Here is a 21,426-nt window from a genome sequence, read left to right as displayed (position 1 = left end):
TGATATAAATAACATTTAAGTGTACAAGTTTTGGATTCATTTATATGTAATTGATACTTCATGAAATGTAATAAAGCCATAAATGTGTTTCAACATTTAATAGATTTAAAAATGCAGTATTAATATTAATTAGTATTTTTTTTAAATATTGTACTGTTATATCTCATTAAAAATTGGCTAAAAAAAGTGATTAAGAAAGCATATATTTATAAATATATATTTTTTAATCTTGAAATTATTTTCTAATGTAAAAGGTGGGAGATTGTTCAAAAAGATCATTTACTCTTGATGGAGCCTTGGCTATGCCTATCAAGAAGAGGAAACTACAACATGAGGAATTGATCTCTTATAATGCATCCACAGACCAGTGTCTACAAAAGAACGAAAGTGATAAAGACAAGATTACTTCCTGCCCAAATTTTGGAAGTGAAAATTTATGGAGATCAACCCCAAACCCGAGTGAAAAAGAAGTGAATAATAAAGGGTGATATTCTTAGAATACTAAATCTTATTGTATATTTTCTTCTACATATTTTTAAAGGTTACATTTTTTTTTTTTTTTTTTTTTGCAGTGAAATTGAATTTAATTTGCAATCATCAGTACTTGTTAAGACTGAAGATTCTGCAGAATGGATTCGACTAAAATGCTTTGATAGTATCGTAGTTGATGGTAAAGATAAGTTTGTTACTAAATAATAAGTTGCTCTCTTAATTGACATAGTTGATAATATTAATTAAAAAAACTATAAAAATGTAAAAGTTTTGTTGAGAAAGAAAAATAATTTTTCACTGGTAAAACTTATTTTTGTTTTAATTATTGGATTAATTTTAATTAACTCTCATTCTGAAAATTGTTAGTAGTATTGCTAGTATTTTGTTTGGAGTACATTTCATTTGTAAATTATTTTTATCTAAATTTGCCCTTTATAATTATTTTTGGGATTATAAATAGGGATGAACATTGTTTCATTTTGATACAATTCGCAACTAAACTCTGCAACTTTAATACATATTTTTTTCTTTTTTTTTACATTTCTTCTTCAAAAGCATAATATATTGCTGTATTGAAGTAAAATAATAATTCTAGAATTTGTGTTTAAATTTAAATTAAAAATGGGTTAAAATTTGCATTTTTAAAAGAGCATGATATTAGAGCAGAAGTTGATATATTAAAAATGCAATTAATTTATTTGGGACTAGAATTCTGTTTTCTGTAAATTAATTAAAAACTAGTTTTTCATCATTTTAGTTTTTACATTAATTTGAAACTCAATCAGTTTTTGTTTTCCTTATTTAAAATATTTTTGGAATAAAAATAAAATCTCTTGGATCATAATTTTTTATTGTAATTTTCATTGTAATTGAAATTAAGTGATAACATTTTTTTAAACAAATGCACATTTATGGTTCGTTGTTTTTATAAAGGAAAAAAAAATCCAGAAAATGAATAATTTTTATTTATTTTTTTGGTGTATGTTTAAAAATATTGTGATATTTGAACTTTGTATATTTTTATTGCCTCTTTAAGCCTTTGTTATAAAATGAGCTAGTCATTTGTTACTGTCCATACTAAATTTCGAATCATATAACCTATAACAGCTGTATTCATAATTATATTTTTAATAAACATGTTTAGTGTTACTAGTACTAATGCAGTTTTTATTTTGTTTAGTTATAATTAATTATAATTTATTACTTTTTAAAAATTTAGAATCAAACATTGCAACTATTTTTACTGGAGGTCCTATCCAAAGTTCTGCATTTTCCGTAATGCCACATGATAAGAACATAAATCAGTATGTTGCTATAGCTGGAAGCGATGTTATTTATAAGAATCATTCTTATGATAATACTAGGAATTTGAGTGGAATTATTCAGTTTTGGAATCTTGGTCCTCTTTATGAAAGGAAAAAGTAAGTATGATGTTCAGGAATATCATTTAATAATGTTGAATATATTTTTATTCAAAATTTAGAATATATGTATTAAACATAATCATTGCAGTCAACTCTCCTCAGTGCAGAAATGAGGAGACAACTTAAATTTTTTGTGCATTCCTATGCACAATCCTAAATATAATAAAAGTTGTGCATTTTCATGTGATCATTGTTATAAAAATTTTAACATTCGTTACTAAATTATTTAATATCCTTGGAAAAGACTAAATTTGAATGCAAGTTTTAGAATAATAATAATAATACAATTTGGCTAAAGTCTTTCTAGTTAAGTATACTCATAACAATGTTTTCTAAATAGTGCCCTCTTAAAGAAATAATCATTGATGACTTTTAAATGTTCAGGAATCAAAGAATGTTTTCTAAAATTCTTGATTCTAAATTTATTTTAAATGTCAATTCATTTTTAATCATTTATTTTAAATATGAATTGATTTTTTAAAAAGGATTTTAGAGAAATTTTGTTGTTTACTCTCTTTTCCTGCTTGCTTTCAAAAGGAAATCATAATTGTTTATTGCATATGGTCAGTTGGAGAGCAACTCTTCTAAATGTAGAAAGATATTGTACTAAATGTCTCTGATATTTTTGTAATATTGTACAATAATGAATACTAAACAGTATGGCAAAAATACTTTATATTTTTGTTCTACTAGAAATAATTGAACATAAAGTTGTAGCACAATAGAAACTGTTTTGTGTATAAAATAGTATTCATATGACAAAACAAAAATTCTTAAATAATTGTTTAAACAGACCTGAATCATTCAGAACGATAATTATATTCTTGAAGTAAAAAATTCCTATAAGATGTTCTTGATATATAAGCTCAAAGGACAGAAATTCAGTTTTCTTTCAAACGATGCTAGATATCTCTCAAATTAAATAAAAAAAATCTTATTCCAATTTTTCATGCTCCGTGGACATTTTCTTAAACTTTTTTTCTTACAGCTCTGTTTAAGATGATAAAAGGTTTTACAAATCCAATTCTATTGGGGAGAATATTATTTTGATCCCAAAATTTAAATATATAATAAGAAAATGTTGTGAACTCGACTTGAAGGAACTTAACTTATCAACTTGAAGGAAATTTAAGTAAGAATTTTTAAAATATTAATGAAAGTTCTCTTCTAAACAACTCCTGTGTATAACTTTTGAAATATAAAATAGAGGGGAAAGGTTTTATTAGAAATTTATGAATCTTAAGTTTTTTTTTGGGGGGGGGATCCATTTGAAGTTATTACCTACAATTTAAGAAGCCTTGTATTAGAGATATAATTAAAGTATAAAATTTTCTATTCATTTGAAAGTACTGGAAGTTTTCAGATTATGTGAAAAACATAATTTAGCTGATGCGTGGCCGAAAAGAAGAAACTTTTGAAACTTTAACTTCGATTTATTTCCTCTCGAGAGGCAATAATAAAAATACATCTGTTTACACTGCAATCGCGATTCAAGAGCAAAGTGACAGGATTTTCCCGTTTTGTGGTCTCATTATGAGATTTCGATAGGGATTTTGTTAACACATGTTGACTTAATAAAGGGAATCTTGGGTATTTTAAAAACACCGACACAGGCGCCAAGGATTCTTATTCCTTCATTCGCGGAGTGTGAAAACAAATAAAAAGGAATTTTTAGAGCTCGTGTTGGCAATAATTTAATAAAAAAGTGGGATTTGGATCATGAAATAAGAAAACATATATATATATATATATATATATATATATATATATATATATATATATATATATATATATATATATATATATATATATATATATATATATACTAGCCGCCTTTGGCGACCAGCCGGTTCGCCAATCTTAATGCTCGTTAAAATTTTAATAATTAAATATTTTATGCAATTTCTACTTTAATAGCTTCTTCATCAAAATATTTTAAAACTTCAAATTTTGATTATCATATAATTCATTCATAATATTATAAAGGCCTTCAGTCATAACGAAATATGTATCTCTCTCATTTTCTGTTAGCACCCGTAGAATTTATGCTTTAAATTAAAGTGGAAAGAATTTATCTTCAATTAATATAATAATATTTTTTACTGAAACAAAGCATTTTTTTATAATCTGATTACTGAAAATAGAGTCACTCAGCGTTTAAACTTTATGGGCACTAAAGAATATCTTTTTAAATTTATGTAATATCTCATGAGTTGGTCAACAAAATTTTCTTAGATTCATTATGAGCAGATCGATTAATTAACAATGTTTTAATTTAAATGCATCAAAAACTAAGAAAATAAAACAAATCGTTTAAAATAAACGGTTGAAAACGGTAGAATTTATGCTTCAAATTAAAGTGGAAAGAATTTATCTTCAATTAATATAATAATATTTTTACTGAAACAAAGCATTTTTTTATAATCTGATTACTGAAAATAGAGTCACTCAGCGTTTAAACTTTATGGGAACTAAAGAATATCTGTTTTAATTTATGTAATATCTCATGAGTTGGTCAACAAAATTTTCTTAGATTCATTATGAGCAGATCGATTCATTAAAAATGTTTAAATTTAAATGCATCAAACACTAAGAAAATAAAACGAATCGTTAAAAATAAACGGTTGAAAACAGGTTTTAAAAAAACTACTTAAAAAACGATGTACTTAAAACTATAAGCATATACAAAAAATATATAACTAACATAAATACAATTTACTTACAAAAGCATGCAACTAACCCAAAAATAATTTAAATCATCCATTGATAACGTTGTCATGGCAACAATCAGAACAGAATGCGCATGCGTGAATTTTCTTCGCCGGTTACGTAACGCTAATACGTGATTTTTTCTACGCCAGTTGGGGTAACGCTATGCGGATTAGAAATTTTTAATTTCCTTTATTCTGTTTTATTTTAATTCAAAAGTACTTCAGAATGAATCTGAAAGATTGATTCATTAACAATGTTTAATTTTAAATGCATCAAACATTAAGAAAATAAACAGAACCGATTGAAATAATCCGCCGAAAAATTTTAACCCTAGCCTCATTACTGTTGGGAGAAAAATAAACTGAAGCCTTTCTCGTTTGGCGCTGGGGATAATGGAAGATTTTTTTGGCGGAAAAGTTGGCGGTGGGGAAAATGGAAGATTTTTTTGGCGGGAAAGTTAGTTTTTAATTAATAATTAAAATTCTAATTAAAAATTCGAAAAAAGAAACCCCAGGTGCACATTCCCAACCTCCAAGGTATACATGTACCAAATTTGGTAGCTGTATGTCAAACGGTCTGGCCTGTAGAGCTCCAACACACACACACACACATTGAGCTTTATTATAAGTATATATATATATATATATATATATATATATATATATATATATATATAGATAAATGAATTGTTCTTTAAATAAATAATTTTTTTTTATACAGATTAAGTCAACGACCATCGATGGAATTAGCTTTGTATCATGAGAATGGAATAATTACACAAATGAAATGGTGTCCAGCTGATTGTTATGATAAATCTCCTTCAGGTTGTCAGTTGCCGAGGCTGGGATTATTAGCTGTGTCGTCTTCTGATTCCTCTGTATATATTTATAATGTACCACAGCCAGATTTTATGCCGAAACTAAAACCTTCATTTCCTATTTATTTCACTCTGCCATCTATAAAATTGATTCCTTTATTTGGTGGACCCAGCAGCACAACAAAGAAGACAATGGCAACATGTATAGAATGGGAAAAGAATGGTGAACGAATTGTTGCTGGTTATGGAAATGGTAAGATAATAGTTTTTTTTTTTTCAGCTAACAAGATAGTTTTAATTATTAGATGGCTTTAAACTTTTTTTCTTTCTAAATTGCAACAAACAGAATCTCCCCAAAATGGTTTGGTGCAAAAATTTCTTCTTCAAATCTTTGGGACTAATAGTGAATATTAAAAATTGTGTTTGATAATTTGTTATGTCATGTCAGTTTTGTTGTGACTAAAAGCTTGCATGTATTTCTTTATTATAAAATGTATTATTTTATTAAATACAGCATAATTTTTTATAAAAAGAAAAAAAAATGAATAGACAGAAAGCACCAAGGTCACCAATGCATTTCCACATCATTTCATCAAAAAATATTATAATCAATTGCTATTTTTATTTTAAGTAATAGTGACACTTTAATATTGATCGACTTTTGTTTTAACTAATAAATTTGGCAAGAAAATATTCTGTTTCACTAAAAATTATTCATAAATGTAAGGAAACAATGCATAATGTTTGAAAACAGATTATTTTTCATCATAAAATGGATAAATCAATTTAAAATGCTACTAAATTAATCAATTTTTCCATTTGACTATTTGTCATGTGATAAAATGCTTTTAAAATAAAAATAAATCAGAAGCAAGGACAAAACATACTGTTAGGCAAAGCTAAAGCTAACTTCACATGATATGATATTTATTTTGTGAAAAGTTGTGAAGAATGCACATTTGGCTGTTGTAATAATTTATTCAGAATTTATTAAGAAATTTCCTATTTTAGTTTTATTAGTATTCACAAATGCTGAAATCAACTGGCTGCCTGAAAGTTCAGCTAGATGTTTTTTTTTTTTTTTTTTTTTTTTTTTTTTTTTTTGGCTAAAACAAACAGAAATCGCCCGAATTCTTGAACATTTTGAACCCAGGCCCTGTTGTCATTGATCCAGCATCCAATAGAGCTGACCGTAATACTGTCTTTCTTATGATAGAAATAATTATGCTGGGAAGCAGTATTCTAGATTCGTAACAATATTTTGAGAGTAACTGAAATGTAATGCTACAATCACTGAGACTTGCAAGCAAGGTGGTATGGGATCTTTTTCTACTATGAAGAAAAGAGTTAATTTAAGAGAAAGATTAAAAAGTTGTATTTTCATATAAATAGCAATGGTACATTTCAAAATCTAAGTTTTCATTGTATTTTCGTTTAAATATAGGACTTTTTTTTACTGTTGTTGTTATTATTAATTCCAAATAGTTTAGTTTTCTAGACTGCCTCTATCAACAACAAAAAAAGTCGATAAATAACATCAGATTCTTTGAAGAATTTTCTTTTGTAAAGCTGAAAAGTCAATAATGTGTGAGGAGAATACTTGATTAACTTTATATCGGACTTAAAGCATTCCAATAAGAATTTCCGCATCTCCTGGAAAGTAAGTGCATTGATGTGTCCACTAATAAAGTGCGAGTTATTTATCTTGTATTTAATTATTGGAACTACTTCATTTACTACTAGAATTTATTTCAATTATTATTTATAAATCAATAAAACATTAGAGATAATTGTAAAGTAAACCTCTCAATAAAATATTCTCTCACCTTTAAGTTTTATCTAACTGATGAGAATGATTTCCAACTTAGAAGGACGATAAAACAAGATCAATTCAATTATGAAAAAAAAAATATGAAAAGAAACTTAAAGGCAAAAGGATATTTTATTGTGAGATTTATTTTACAATTATTTCTAATATTTAATTGATTTATAAATAATTATTGATAATTATTTTAATGCATAATGCAAAAATTATGAAGTTATTGTATCAGTAATATTGGTATGTGTAATATTAAAGTCTGATTCTTTTATTTAGGTGCTGTTTGTGTGTGGATGATAAAGTTTTCATCATTTAGCTCAAGTATTGCAGTGAAAAAAACCGATCAACCATATATCATACAACCTTATTTATTTTTTCAAGCATCTGGTGCATGCATTGAAAGCTTGTCATTTGCTCCTTTTAGTAATCATCGTTGGCTTGCTGTTTCAAGTATAGATAGGACGCTCAGATTCTTCGATTTGCATGATACATGTAAGCATTAATTTATGCACTTTTAAAGTTTTAAAATTATTATTTTTATAAGCTCACTCTATTAAAGAAAATTCTGATGTTGTATTTATAGCTTCTATAAATAGCTATTAAAAATATTAATCTGTCTTTTTAATTTTTGTCAGCTACACCTTTTCATGTTGTGAAACAAGGATTGGAAAACAGTTGCGCATGGGCAGACACGTTTTGTGGAGTCTATTCTTCTCCAACTCTCAATAGTTTTGGCCAGTATGATTTTTTATATATATATATAAATATAAGATGTCAGGGTTGCCATGGCACCAGGAAAGTCAGGAAAGCACGGGGAATTTAAAAATCATCTATAAAACAGGGGAAATGTAGTAAATTTTGAAATTTTTCTTAAAAACTGGGAAAGTATATATATATATATTTTCCCCATTAAAAAAATGTTGATCTCTTTCAATATTACAAGAAAATAGATTTTTCATCTTAGCTCTAAAAACTAAACATCATTCTCGGAGTCTCACGCTTTTTCTACTCATTTCCCTTTTTGTATGCAAAAATTGACCCAATTTCAAAGACTAGAATAAAAAGTATCGCTATTGGAATAGTGTTTATAGCTACTTGAATACTAATAGAACAACTGAAACTAAACAAAGACATTTTTTATTTAAGTGTTCTACATCAGTGAAGAATGCTATAAAATATATTTGAATGTGTGCTATTTTAAAAGCTGTTTCTTGTTTAAATCTACTTTTATCAAAAAGCAATACAATATTATGTGAAAAGAGAATGGTTTATTTGCTTCTTTATTTCAAAGCACAAATTGCCACTGCAATCTCAGAACGTGCAAAGATCCAATTCGAAATTTTTCTGTTAAAAACTAAAAAATGAATATTAAAAAAATTGACTTGATTTATTTAATAAAGAAATTCATTTTGATGATTTCCATTTCACAAAATTTTCTGATTTTTAGGAAGTCATAAAAATAATTCTTGTATTATCCCATGGCAGAGTGACTGTGAAAAGTGGATTTAACATCGACAAAGATATACTTATTATAAATCTGGAAGAGAATTCTTTAATCAATTTAAGAACTGTGTATGATACCACAAACTTTTATTTCGATGTCTTAAATGTTCCACTCTCAAGAGTTTTGCTACTTTAGATAATCTCTTGCAAAATTAGCATATTTGAAGTTTCTGCTTTAAAAAAGCAGAAAAGAATTTAGAAAAAAAAAAAGAACCTATTAAACATTAAACAAATCTCCAAATTATAAACTGTTGCAAAAGAAAAAAAAATGAAACTGGTGATTGAAAAATCTATAGAAGTCGCAGAAATTGATGCTCAAACATATGAACTGGCAAATTTGAGGACCTTTGACTTTGAAAAAAACCTACATATTCTTTTGTAATACACACTCTTATGATACAGATATCATGATAGCAAGAATGTTTGTGTGATTTTCACCTGAGTCTTTAATTTTGTTTGACTTTAAGTTATAGAGCATGATGTAATTGATCAATATCTTTTTTTCCCCTTATTATGTGAATTTGTCTTTTTTTTCTGTATGTGAATATAAACATTCATCTAATATACTGTTATTTCATGCAATATTGTTTGAATTATTGCTTTGTATTTTCTACTGATAAAAACAAGGGGATGGAGTGTTGTTATTTTATTTTAAGTACCTCATGAGCGTTATTCTCGTGCTTCCTCTTATACTGCATATATATGCATGGAAGACATACAGATTTTTTTCCAGATATGAATGGCAACCCTGAATTTCTTGTATAGACAAAATAATTTATTATTTAAATGTATATCTTGTACTTTTCGGTTAGCCGGACGCATGCAAAAAGTTGCCATATAACTTTTTTTTAGTTTTTTTTTTAGCAGAAACCTAAATTATCTGGTGACCTTTAACCCAGCTAACTGAAAAGTATTGAAACTTATAAGATTTAACTTATTAATACATTATACTTCATAAATTATTTGTTTGCATTTTCAAAACTACAAATTAATTTATTTGGAAGAAGCTTCTAATTTTTGTATATTATGATTATATAATTAAATTCTTGTTATATTTAATTAATTCACAGTCTAAAAGATTTCAATTATTTGATTTGATGTTTTATTTCATCTATTATTTCGCAATATATTATATATAGATGTAGTTGAAAAAATGAATTATCCTGTTAGAAACATTGAAAATATGGAAATGAAAACATTTCCATATTTTCATTGCAATAAAATAATCACAGAATTTAAAATGAAAAATAATTACTATAATTTGATTTGATAACATAATTATATTCTTCATACATAATTATATTATTTTAACAAGTTTTATTTAGATTAAATATTAGCTGCCTTCAGTGACCAACTAATTTACCTCGAATATTGGTTTGTTTGATTTCATTTAAATTTCTTATACAATCACTGATACTTTAACGAAATATTATTGTGTGAATGAAAATCAAAATTGGCAGCATTATTAAACTTCGAACATGTAAGGGTGAATTTCTATAAATGAACTTTGATATTTAAAATATTTGATACATCAAAATTAACAATTTCATTTAATCATACTACTGACTTTTCATTTAATTATATTATTTTTGATTTTCAGTCTTTCATTATCTGCGAGGGAGTGTTGTACAAAATATGCTGAGAAAGGATTGGCATCATTATTTGATTCTTCAACTGTGAGTAATTTTCATTCTATGTGACATGCATCATAAATATCACCCACTGATTATTTTCAGCATTATACCATTCAGGATAGACTGATTGTTGTGAATTTTTATTTGTTATAAATGGGGGTGAAGTTAATCCTTAATATGTTTTTTGAACTGTTATCTCTTCCTGATTATATTCTTATTTTTTGAAGGAAAATATGTTCTTAGAGTTGTACTAGTTCAATTTGAACAGCTTAGTTTAAATTAAATCAATATTCCAGAAGACAGTCATTTACTTAAATTTATTTAAGCAAACATTTATTACATTATAAGATTTATCAGTCCAATATTTTTAAATTTGATAATTGTTACATGATTTGATGTTATCATTCATTTATCTGCTTATGCACTACATTTGGTAGTTGTTAGAGTTACTATTTTCTTATGGTTATTGTGAATTGAGTCTGTAAATTTAATTGTGTGTTAAATATTTTCAGTGCCAATTTTTTAATTATTTATAAATGGAGTTGTGTTTATTTGTTTATACAATATTAGTGATATTTTGAAACAATTTTTTTTCCTCACAGTTTTAAGTATTGACAATTTTTAATACACAAATCACTCTTAAATCGGACACTTTTTCTTTGTATGTCTTACTTCATAAGGTTTTTCTTTTTACTTTATCTGGATTTTATTTTTTGAGTAATAACTGAAAGGAGATATAATATTGTTGCGAATTCTATGCTTTAATTAAAAGAAATTTTAATTCTGACTTATAAAAGTTTTTTAATTATGGTATAATTATTCAAGAGTATGGAAATTATAATTTTTGGGGGGCGGGGATATAAATATATTATCGCATTTATTCATCCATTTCTACAAAACACAAAAGTAAACTTTTGATTATATATAAAATATTGATTAAACTTTTTAATTCATATTTTAATAAATATTTTAACGTTCCATTTTTCTTATTTCAGCATGTTGCTGTTTCTGAAGATAAGAATTTTCATGCAATTGCGGACATGGCTGGTACAGTAACCGTCAATTTTCTACAAAATTTTCACAACTCTTTTGAAGCTTCTTACCTTACCTATGTAAGATATTTGTTTTTTTTTTTAATGGACAGTTATTTAATTCATTGTCCTAACATTTTCTTTTCATATGCATCTCATTTAAAAAATGTCAGACATTTGGGAAAAATGATCTGATTAGTGTAACTTATTAAATAAATAGCATTAAATCAAAATTCAATAAAGGGAAGAGAGTTAGTATTTAGGAATTACAAACAAAGTAAACAAGATATTAAATGAATAGAATGAAAGATGAATTTAATCCTACATACTCATTTTGCTACTAATTTCTGTTATGTTACTTATTTTCTAAAGTGATCCTTTATAATTAATTTTCCTTCTATTATTTGATAAAAGTAACATACTTTGAATCAAGCTTATTATTATACCATATATATTGTTATGAATTCGAGGTTCTTTTGATTTGTTATTCGATGAAGAAACAGTCCTTTAGTAACAACGGCGACTTTTATTAACACGAAGACAAGAATATGCAGACAACAATGCACCACAGAGACGTGCATAAGCAACACACAACTGCACACTACAACAAACAGTAGCACACAAGTAGTAATCCATTATGATAACTACCACAGCACACAAAGCAGTCAGGCTATTGGCTCTATCGCCAGAATTCTGGAAGATTCCAGTATTATCTATTTTGTCGCTAAGCCCTGATTCTGCATCAGATCAGTATCCCACAGAGCTTACCGTAAAGTGGTCTTTCCAGTGATTGAACTTACCTTGTTGGAAAGCAACATTATTGATGCTTAACAATATGACATTTAAAGCTAAAATTTGAAAAAAGGTTTTAAAATTATTATTTTCTTAGCATGCTGAGATGAATATTAATGAATTTCCTAATGTTATACTTATTAAGATATGATATTCTGAAATATTTCAATATTTCTTAATTAAATATTTCCTTATTTTCATAACAGTTTAGAAAAATTTGAAATAGCAAAGAATGTCTTTTGAACTTAACCATGAATTTTGCATATAAAAATTATATCTTGTAAAACTTTATTTTTCAGGTGATTTTTGAAACTGAAATTATGGCTTTAGACAGTATTGCAGACTTAGAACTTAAAACTTCAGAAAGTAAATTAAATATTTCAGGAAATATTCTAAGCAATAATTCTATTAATAATATGAAAAGCACTTTTTGTACTGAAATAAAAAAGGAATCCTCATCATCATCATCAGGTTTTTGTTCTCCAAAGAATGGCAAGACTATTGTAATAGATGCACCCTTGTGTTTTGAAGATGATGCAGTAAATTTATTGAAGAGTCCTTCTAAGTCTTCTACTATGAATGAAATTAAGGATATCAACAACAATGGAATAAAGGAAGTTTTGAATAAACCACTGACTTTTGATGAAGAAACAGATTTTGAAATGGTATGTAAATTAATAAAATAGCTTGTTTTACTATCTTAATAATTTTTATTTTTATTTCATTTCTTAAAAGAATAGCCTCACATTTTTAACTTTTTCAAAGAAAATAAATTTTCTAAATTGAAAAATAATTCTTTTGGTTACATTACATTTATTTTATATTGGCAGTAACTAAGTGAGAGGGGGGATTCAATGAACTCTTCCGAATTTATATTGTACAAGTTAAGATTATTTTTGTTTATAATGAAAGTCACATTTCCAAAGAAGTTAAATCTAACTTCAACTGTTTTATATATTTCAAAGGATCTTTGTGAAATTTATGCATACTCAATCTTATTTCTGGTTTATTTATTCATGTTTTTCGATATTAATTGGCTAAATAAATTGTGTTCTCTAGGAAAATTCTTCTATGGTGAAATTTTAATCCAAATTATATTTTCCTTCATGCATTTAAAAAAAATATCAAACTTCCCATTTTGAGCTTTGGATTATTTTTCAATTTTAATACATTTTATTTGACGTCTTATCAATAAGTGAGTAGTTACAAAAATAAATAATTCTTCTTTAAATTAAATTTTAAATTTGCATTTTTCTTTTATATTATATTGTTCCATTCTTGTTACGTTTCTTCTTTTGTTAAAATTGGTATTTTTTTTTCAGATAAAATGTTCTGAATTCTCTGAAGATTTAATGCATGATCTTTTGATGGTAAAAATTTCAAATCAGTCATATTCCTCACCTCGCACACTACCATTTAATACTAGCAAAAGTTCTGCTTATTCTGATTCTAGAGGTGCCAAACTCTTTTCTGATGGAGCTTTAATTACTTCTGCTGCAGCTAGTGATGAGACAGGTGACACAATTGTATATCCACTGGAGTCTGTCTTCTCTGATACTTCTCACAAAAATGCAACAAAATCTGTTACATCACAGTCTAAGAGCTTTGATTTAAATGAGAAGGGGAATATATTGCATGAGAATAAAATGCACAAAATGAATGGGGAACTTCCAATAAAAACTGAATTATTTGCAGAAAACAGCTTAAATTTTTCTTGTACTGAAGTAAAAGTAGGAAAATTTCATTCCAGTGAGATCTTGTGCATGCAAAATTGCAGTTTAAATTGTAAAAATAGAAATCTCAAGAAAAGGGATTCTTTCAATTATGGCAACAACATTTGTTCAAATGTTGATCACCTTACTTCAAAACATTCTGATATCCTTAGAAAAGAATGTCATCATTCAAAGAAATCCCCAAAAGAAATTATGACACTTAGAGACACTTTTTCCCAAAATCTGGATCCAAAAGGCAATTTAAATTCTGAAAAAGATTTAGTGAGTACATTTTTTTAATTTTCTTTTTTATCATTTTTTTATGTTAAAAAGGCTTTTAACTTGTCTGTTTATTTCCTTTAATTTAGTTTACAATTATTTATTTTGATTTGAAATTTTTATTATTTTTATCTCTACATTATTTTCCTACCTACACTTTATTTTATTTTATTTAAACCTATTATTTTATGGTATTCCTACTTTTATAATGAAATTTTAAAAATAAGAAAAGCCATAAAAAGTGATTATTTCAGTTGTGTTTTGTCTTGCAAATGGGATAATTTGCATTTTGACGGTATATTGAATTAGTCATTTACATTGAAAATTTGAAGAAAATAAGCCTTTAACACTTTAGTTAAATAATTCATTTAAAACTCACTTGGCAGCTCAACAAAAATTGATAAATTAATTACCTTATTTAATCTTGATATAGTATAAATGCTATTTTTGTGTAGTAGTTTTTTGTTGTTGTTTTTTTCAGATGGAAATACATGCAAAAATTAAACAATTTTTAACATTAATGTATATTATTAATTTCAGTAAATAAATGCATAAAATTTTTGAAACTGCTGTAGTAGAAATTTCTCATCATAATGAAAAAAGTACATTTGCTGAATTTCCTTTTTTTAAATTCAAAATTTTTTTAAGCTATAACTTAAAGATGAAACTTCTGTGCATTGTCAGAATTAGGTTATAGTTTCCTTCTCCATATTTATAACAATATAAATGATTAATTGATTATATTATGATATAGTATTGAAAATATGAAATAGTATTTTTTGTGGGCACTTTAATTAAAAATTTTGGATCTAGTTCAAAAGTTTGGATCATTTAGTTTACAACTTTTCAATGCTAAAAGGATCTGGATTCAGAGATAAGGTGAATTAGCTTTAATTGATTCAAAGCAGGAATTTTGAACTCTTCAGAGGGTTAATGAAGAAGAATCTTAAGCTTCCAGTTTATATAGATTTTAATTATAATACCTAGTGTACATAGTTAAATTAAATGCATACTTGTCTTTTTATATTTTTAACTTTTCAGTCATATTTCTTAAGTTCTTTTTTTTTTTTTAATTTCATTTTTTTAAAGTTTTTGTCTAATACTATTAATGACATTTCGTTTCAGGCAAAAGTACTTCTTTCTTTGCATGAAAGTGTCGATGATCCTCTGCATAATGACCTTGAGTCAAAAAATTTAAATCAGTCTAAGCCCTTGCCAGATTTGTGCTCATCTCCTGCAAGCAATGATTTCATTATCTGTGATAGAAATGACAAACAATTTCCTGTTAGAGCTTTAAATCAGTCTTCTGCTGCCAGTGATTATTCAGGTGATACAATTATATATTCGCTTCAATCCTATGACTGTAATAAAACTGATGCCAACTGTTTAGCAGTGGAAAATCCTGGTGCCATTTCTCAGAGCTTATGTAAGAGTAACATAGAAAATACATTCCATAATAATTTATTGCATAAAACAGATGAAGAAAGGACAACTTTATATGCATCCAAAATTGAATTGACAGAAAATTGCTCCTCTTTTAATTCAGAAAGAGAGAGTCAGAGTTCTTTTATTTCAGAAACTGATTCAGCTACTAAAAGCTGCAGTTCAAGTGATAAAAGCAGAAGCTTCTATTGGAAAGAATTTTCAAGTTCTAATTTTCATCTGCTTAATTCAGAATATTTATGTGATAAATCTGAAGAGAAAAACATTGTATTAAATGAATTACCAAAAAGTGACAAGAATCTTCAAGAACTTTCTTATGAAAATCTCATTGAAAGCTTTGGTGTTGTATTTAAGAATAATTTAGTAAGTATATATAACAAATTTGAATTAATAATTTTATCTGTAACACTTGACAGTGAATTTCCATTATTTTATTCTTTGTTTCAAAATTAAATAGTCAACATATATCTTTTTTTTTCTATATTTATTTACTGCTTAAAATTGTTAGATCTCTGCTGGATTAGTGGGACTGTTTCATTTTTATATATATGGAATAATTTCAGAAATTACTGTATTAGCATTCCTGTAATTCTCATAATTCTATAGAAAATTTTCCAAGAAATTTTTATATATCTTAATTATACATTTTCATTCAAAATAAATTATTGTTGCCATTATGGAAACGGAAATCATATTATATTGGTGGCAATTCCTTTAATTACTTAATGCAAACTACTTTTGATTATTAGCTTTATATTTCAACAAATATTTATATAAGAGGAAACAGTAAAAGTTCACATTGAAAGACTTTTGTAAAGAACTATTGAAAGGCAGAAAATAATTACATTGATGTAATTGATTCATTTGTTATTGTAATTAAAACAGATTTTAAAGAGCATAAACTCAATAAATTTTCAATTTTTTCAACAACTTATTTTAAAATTTGAAGCAAATTGTAAAATTATTCTAATTTATTGTGTCCCACTCCCCTGTCTTTGAGAAACCTTCTACTTTCATGTAGCCAGGAAATTTGTCTAATTTACCAAATTAGTTACAACATTCAAAAAAAATAATTGGATGATATGAACATGTAGGAAGATAAGCAATTTCACTGTTCACCTGAATGTTTGTATTCGAATTTTCTATTCAAAATGTCGTCCTGTTGTCAATGGGCAACAAACTTTTAAATAGTCAGTTAAGAAAGAAAATGAAAAACAGGTTATTACACTGTGATGAACCGTATAAGCCAGCTAACAGCTACGAGACATGAGTATTACTTTTGTCTTGTGGTCTTGTTACTCGGCTGCGAACCACAAGCTCCCAGGTTCTATCCTCGCTCATAATAATCCTCTACATTGGTGACCTCGGACGATGAACCTTCAACCTTCCTACAGCTGTTGTGGCGCCATCTACCCACAGCAACATAAAGTCGTCAGACTCGCTTGCCGCAGCAACATAAAGTCGTCAGACTCGCTTGCCGCAGCAACATAAAGTCGTCAGACTCACTTGACGCAGCAACACAAAGCCGTCAGATTCACTTGGCGCAACAGCACCCACTCACCCTTACCGTAACGCTTGGCGCTACTCAAAATGCTCAAATGGGTACAGGCGCATAGACTCAACTGCTAATATATCCCCACTCAACAGCCATATCGTTCCTCTCACCTCCGACTCACTGAAGGAAGAGTACTGTAGTGGAAAGCTTATAAGCCAGTTAACAGCTATGCTGCACGAGCAATTGCTTTTGTATCATGTTCATGCTACTGGACTGCGAATCACAAGGTCCCATGTTCTATCCCCACTCATAACAATCCGCTACAACACTAAAAATAACCGAGTTCTAATTAGTAAAGTTGTGTTTTGTATTGATATTGCTCCTAAGTAGTTTAAAGGGTATTTTGTGGACAGAATTATTATTGCATATAAATCTTATCAAAATTATTAATTTGATCGTCCTATGGGTAGAAATAATTTATATAGATATATCTCTAAAATTATGGCACTTTTTATTTATTTGCATTTTTTTCAGGACGAATCTTCAAATCTAATGAAGAAACAAGATAATGATATTTATATAAAATATAACCCTTTATCTGTGATCAAGACAGTAAGTTGTATTTTACATTTTATTGAATATAAAGTTTTAAGTAATAGTTCGATCTCCTAAATTTACTTCATTTTTTTTTTTCATTTCTTTAAAATTTTATCAATTATTAAAAAATACCCTCAATTTATACGTGAAGGTCAGAAATAAATTATATTTTTTAATGGATCTTTTTTTTATATAATTCTCAAATACATTGAAGATCAGATATAATAATTTTTTTAATTAAAAATGAGAGACTAATTCTGAGAAGAAATTATTTAATTGAGTCGAATTCAGGCATGTTTAATTTATATAAATAGGAAGAAAAAAAAAATGAAGTAAGTAATTATTTTGCAAAAATAACTGTATAAATTAAAATAATTAGAGCTCTTTGGTCTGTCTTCCATGGACTTAAAACTATTTCTCATCCTAATTCAAAGCAGAATTGATTTGTAAATATTTATTGGAATAACATATTAATAAAAGAAATTTTCATTAATTAATTTTTAGTGTATAAAAAATTAGCATATTAAGTACTATGGTTATTGAAATTTTTTTCAAAGAAAACTTGGTTTTATTTACTTAAATTTGTACTGAAATATCCCAAGCACAGTTTAAAATATCTATTACATAAACAATAACATACCTCAAAATTTCATAATTCAACTGCAGAATTTTTTCAATGGTTGAATGAAAGTGTACGAATTGTCGACAGCAGATGGAATTGCAAAAGATGAAATATGCTAATAGTCATTTGGATGCTCAGCCAATCACAATAATCCCTGTCTATATGGCTTAGTTCTGTAATAAATGGGTGATTGACTATAATTTTTTAAAAAGTCGTTTAGATGCATTCTCTTTCAGTAGATTAACTCAATTTATTATTTATATTTGGTATAGAACTCTTATATTTCATGTATCTAGCAAAGAGATATATATCAGGATGATATCCGGAGAACACAGTGATTGGGTTGGATTTAGTACTATCTCTCCTCCTGACCAACTATTTACCAGAATTCTATTTAAGCAGATCCTTGCACCCTGATAATAATAAAGATGCTCTATAAAGTTCTAGCTACTATTCTTTATTCTAAACATATCTTGCATTCACTGCAGAACATACTCTTACTATAAGTTTGTGTAGACATCACCACTCATGATATTCTTAAAAAAAGATTCATTTAATAAGCATGCTGTGATCAGTTTCAATCTTCATTGATCTAATTATTTTAATCTATTGTTAATGATTGATATTCAGAAAATTTCTTGCTCTATTTTTAAGGAAACATCTGGAAGCCATTTTACATGGGATAAAATTCACATTCTTTTTAGCTAGTCTAGAAATGAACTGGGTTAATTTAAAAGGACTTTACTTTAAAAACCTGGGCTTTATTGCCCAGATGCGAGTTGAAATCTGAAAAGCCGTAAATCACTAATACCTGTAATTGAATTTACCAATCAAAATGAATAAAAAAATTGAATGTTCAAGACAAAATTGTAATTTTTAACAGGTACAAAAGTTTACTTAGTATGAATCTACTCAATGCTGCGACATAACTGAACAGCTTGTTCTTTGTAACATTTTGAAAAATCATCAAGTTTTGTAAGACTAATCAATAAATATTGATGATTAATGTCAAAATAAGTCAAGCTCTTTGATATTTTGAAATGTGATATGCTGTATCATTCAACAAATTTGAATAAATAGTTCAAGTATAAACAATATATAAGTGAATTGTTAACCCTCCAGCTGCATATTCCGCTATTTCCACGAGTTGGCAATCAGTCCATTTTCTGTTGCATAGCGTTTTTTGCAGTTTAGAGTGTTTATTTTTACGATTACAGATTTATATCATATTATATTATTATCGTGTAACATACAGTATCATTTCACTTTGTGAAATATTTGAACTTATTTGCAAGTATCGCATCTAACTAGTGATTTTAAAAAATTACGTAGCCAAAGGGTCAAGGAATAATTGCCAGCAAGTAGCAATTTATGAATTTTTAAATTTGTTATTTTTTAAATGATTTATGGATATCACTGAGATGTTATTTTAGTGTTCTTATTCTTTTCCCGTGATACAGTTGAAAACATACCTTATTTTACCCAGTTCGTAATTGTTTTTAAATCTTGAAATGGTAACTCAAATTGTAATTACTGTATAATTTAACTGTTTATCATTTTCATGTCCTTATTATACTAATTTATGAATGTAATAAACAGTAAAATGCAATAATTTATTTTGTTGCAAAATTTTTTTATCATATCCTGTTTTTGTTCGATACAGCTTTGTTTCTTTTATTTCTTCTTCTTATATATTTATTTCTTCAATCTTTCCAGCAATGTATAGTATGTTATTTATTTTGTGATTATTTTATAGATCTCTTGGGACCCTAATGAAGGCTGTCAATCTTGGTTCTTTGTAGGAGGAAATTCGGGTATTGGTCGACTTGTTTTTGTACCAGGTTTTATACCCGACATAAACAAGAAGCCCAAATCTATAAACAAAAAGAAGCGACTAAATGTATCTTGACATAAAAAAAGTTCCTTTTTTTTCACTTACGTAACAATTTTTTTTTTTTTTGTATGCGCCCAAGTAATAAATATTTTTACACTTCTCTATATTTATTATTTAATATTGTTTTAAAAAATTCTTGTATTATAAAACATTACATACTTTTACGCAAAAATTACAGCATCATAATTTCTACACAATCAGAACATTTCATTTAATTTTAGCATTCTTTTTATTTTTTTATTTATTTATTTTTTGCAGTTGCACAAAATTTGTAGCATTACAGTTTTAATGTTACAGTATTTTTTATTACTCATTTTATAAAATGATATTCAAATTCTTTTCCCTATATGCTGTGATCAAATTTTTAATTGGATAACGAGGGAGGATCTGAAAAATTTAAAGCATAAAATACTGTGTTTCTTATAATTTATAAATTCAATTAAATATAAAAAATAAGGATTTTTAATATCCAGAAGCTGCTAAATATACAGATTACATTAAATATAAACACCTCATATTTGGTATGAATTTGCACAAATAGCTAAAACAATGTTTCATATAGAATAATTCTTATTTCTTTATCATGCAAATTTCTATTCACATTAAAATATATGTTTTTATAATTTTAATTTATTTTTATTTTCCTTAGAGATGTTTCAAATAAGGTATAATATAAACTTAATTTTGAAACATATTCAAATAACTGTTCCATGTTATACCAAATAATGTCTGTAGAGTTCCCACCTAAAGTTATTTATTATGTTTTATGACCTAAAAGCATATATGACTAATATTTCTAGTTTTATCAAAAAAAAAAAAAAAATGATGAAGTGTGTTTTCAGAGAAAATAAAATGTAGGAAGTATTTACTTTTAAATGGCAGATAATCAAATCTCAAAATAAATCCAATAACAAAAAAAGATGTTTAGTCGTTTTCCAACCCTATATTACAAATTATATATAATTTACATACTTCTTTAACATTCATAATGCTTTTCAAACCTATGGAAAACATTATAATCATTTATTTATATCAAAATTGTCACCCATATTCAATAAAGGTACAGTGTGCAATATTAGTTACTGTATTTATTCATACAAAACTAATAACTCATATATTGCTATTATTTGATTAAAAATACTGCATATATTTATTTGCAT

The 21,426-nt window shown here is 26.7% G+C and overlaps 1 protein-coding gene across 2 annotated transcripts in view; it reads left to right on the top strand.

Moving 5' to 3' along the window:
- LOC129976472 (uncharacterized) overlaps positions 1-20,335 on the top strand; it is a 29,394-nt gene extending 9,059 nt beyond the window's left edge. For both annotated transcript variants that reach the window (XM_056090075.1, XM_056090074.1), the window contains exons 4-16: positions 255-484; positions 573-670; positions 1,712-1,913; positions 5,349-5,698; positions 7,541-7,756; positions 7,900-8,002; positions 10,368-10,443; positions 11,397-11,513; positions 12,524-12,889; positions 13,547-14,218; positions 15,341-16,021; positions 17,688-17,765; positions 20,129-20,335. In XM_056090075.1, the coding sequence (XP_055946050.1) occupies positions 255-484; positions 573-670; positions 1,712-1,913; positions 5,349-5,698; positions 7,541-7,756; positions 7,900-8,002; positions 10,368-10,443; positions 11,397-11,513; positions 12,524-12,889; positions 13,547-14,218; positions 15,341-16,021; positions 17,688-17,765; positions 20,129-20,281 (3,342 nt within the window). In that variant the 3' untranslated portion in view covers positions 20,282-20,335. The remainder of the gene's footprint in view (positions 1-254; positions 485-572; positions 671-1,711; positions 1,914-5,348; positions 5,699-7,540; positions 7,757-7,899; positions 8,003-10,367; positions 10,444-11,396; positions 11,514-12,523; positions 12,890-13,546; positions 14,219-15,340; positions 16,022-17,687; positions 17,766-20,128) is intronic.
- The last annotated feature ends 1,091 nt before the right edge of the window (positions 20,336-21,426 follow it).

Source organism: Argiope bruennichi, chromosome 7 (genome assembly GCF_947563725.1).
Source record: "Argiope bruennichi chromosome 7, qqArgBrue1.1, whole genome shotgun sequence".
NCBI classification, from domain to species: Eukaryota; Metazoa; Arthropoda; class Arachnida; order Araneae; family Araneidae; genus Argiope; species Argiope bruennichi.
Note: the sequence above shows the minus strand (reverse complement) of the source record. Positions and strands in the feature narration are given on the sequence as shown.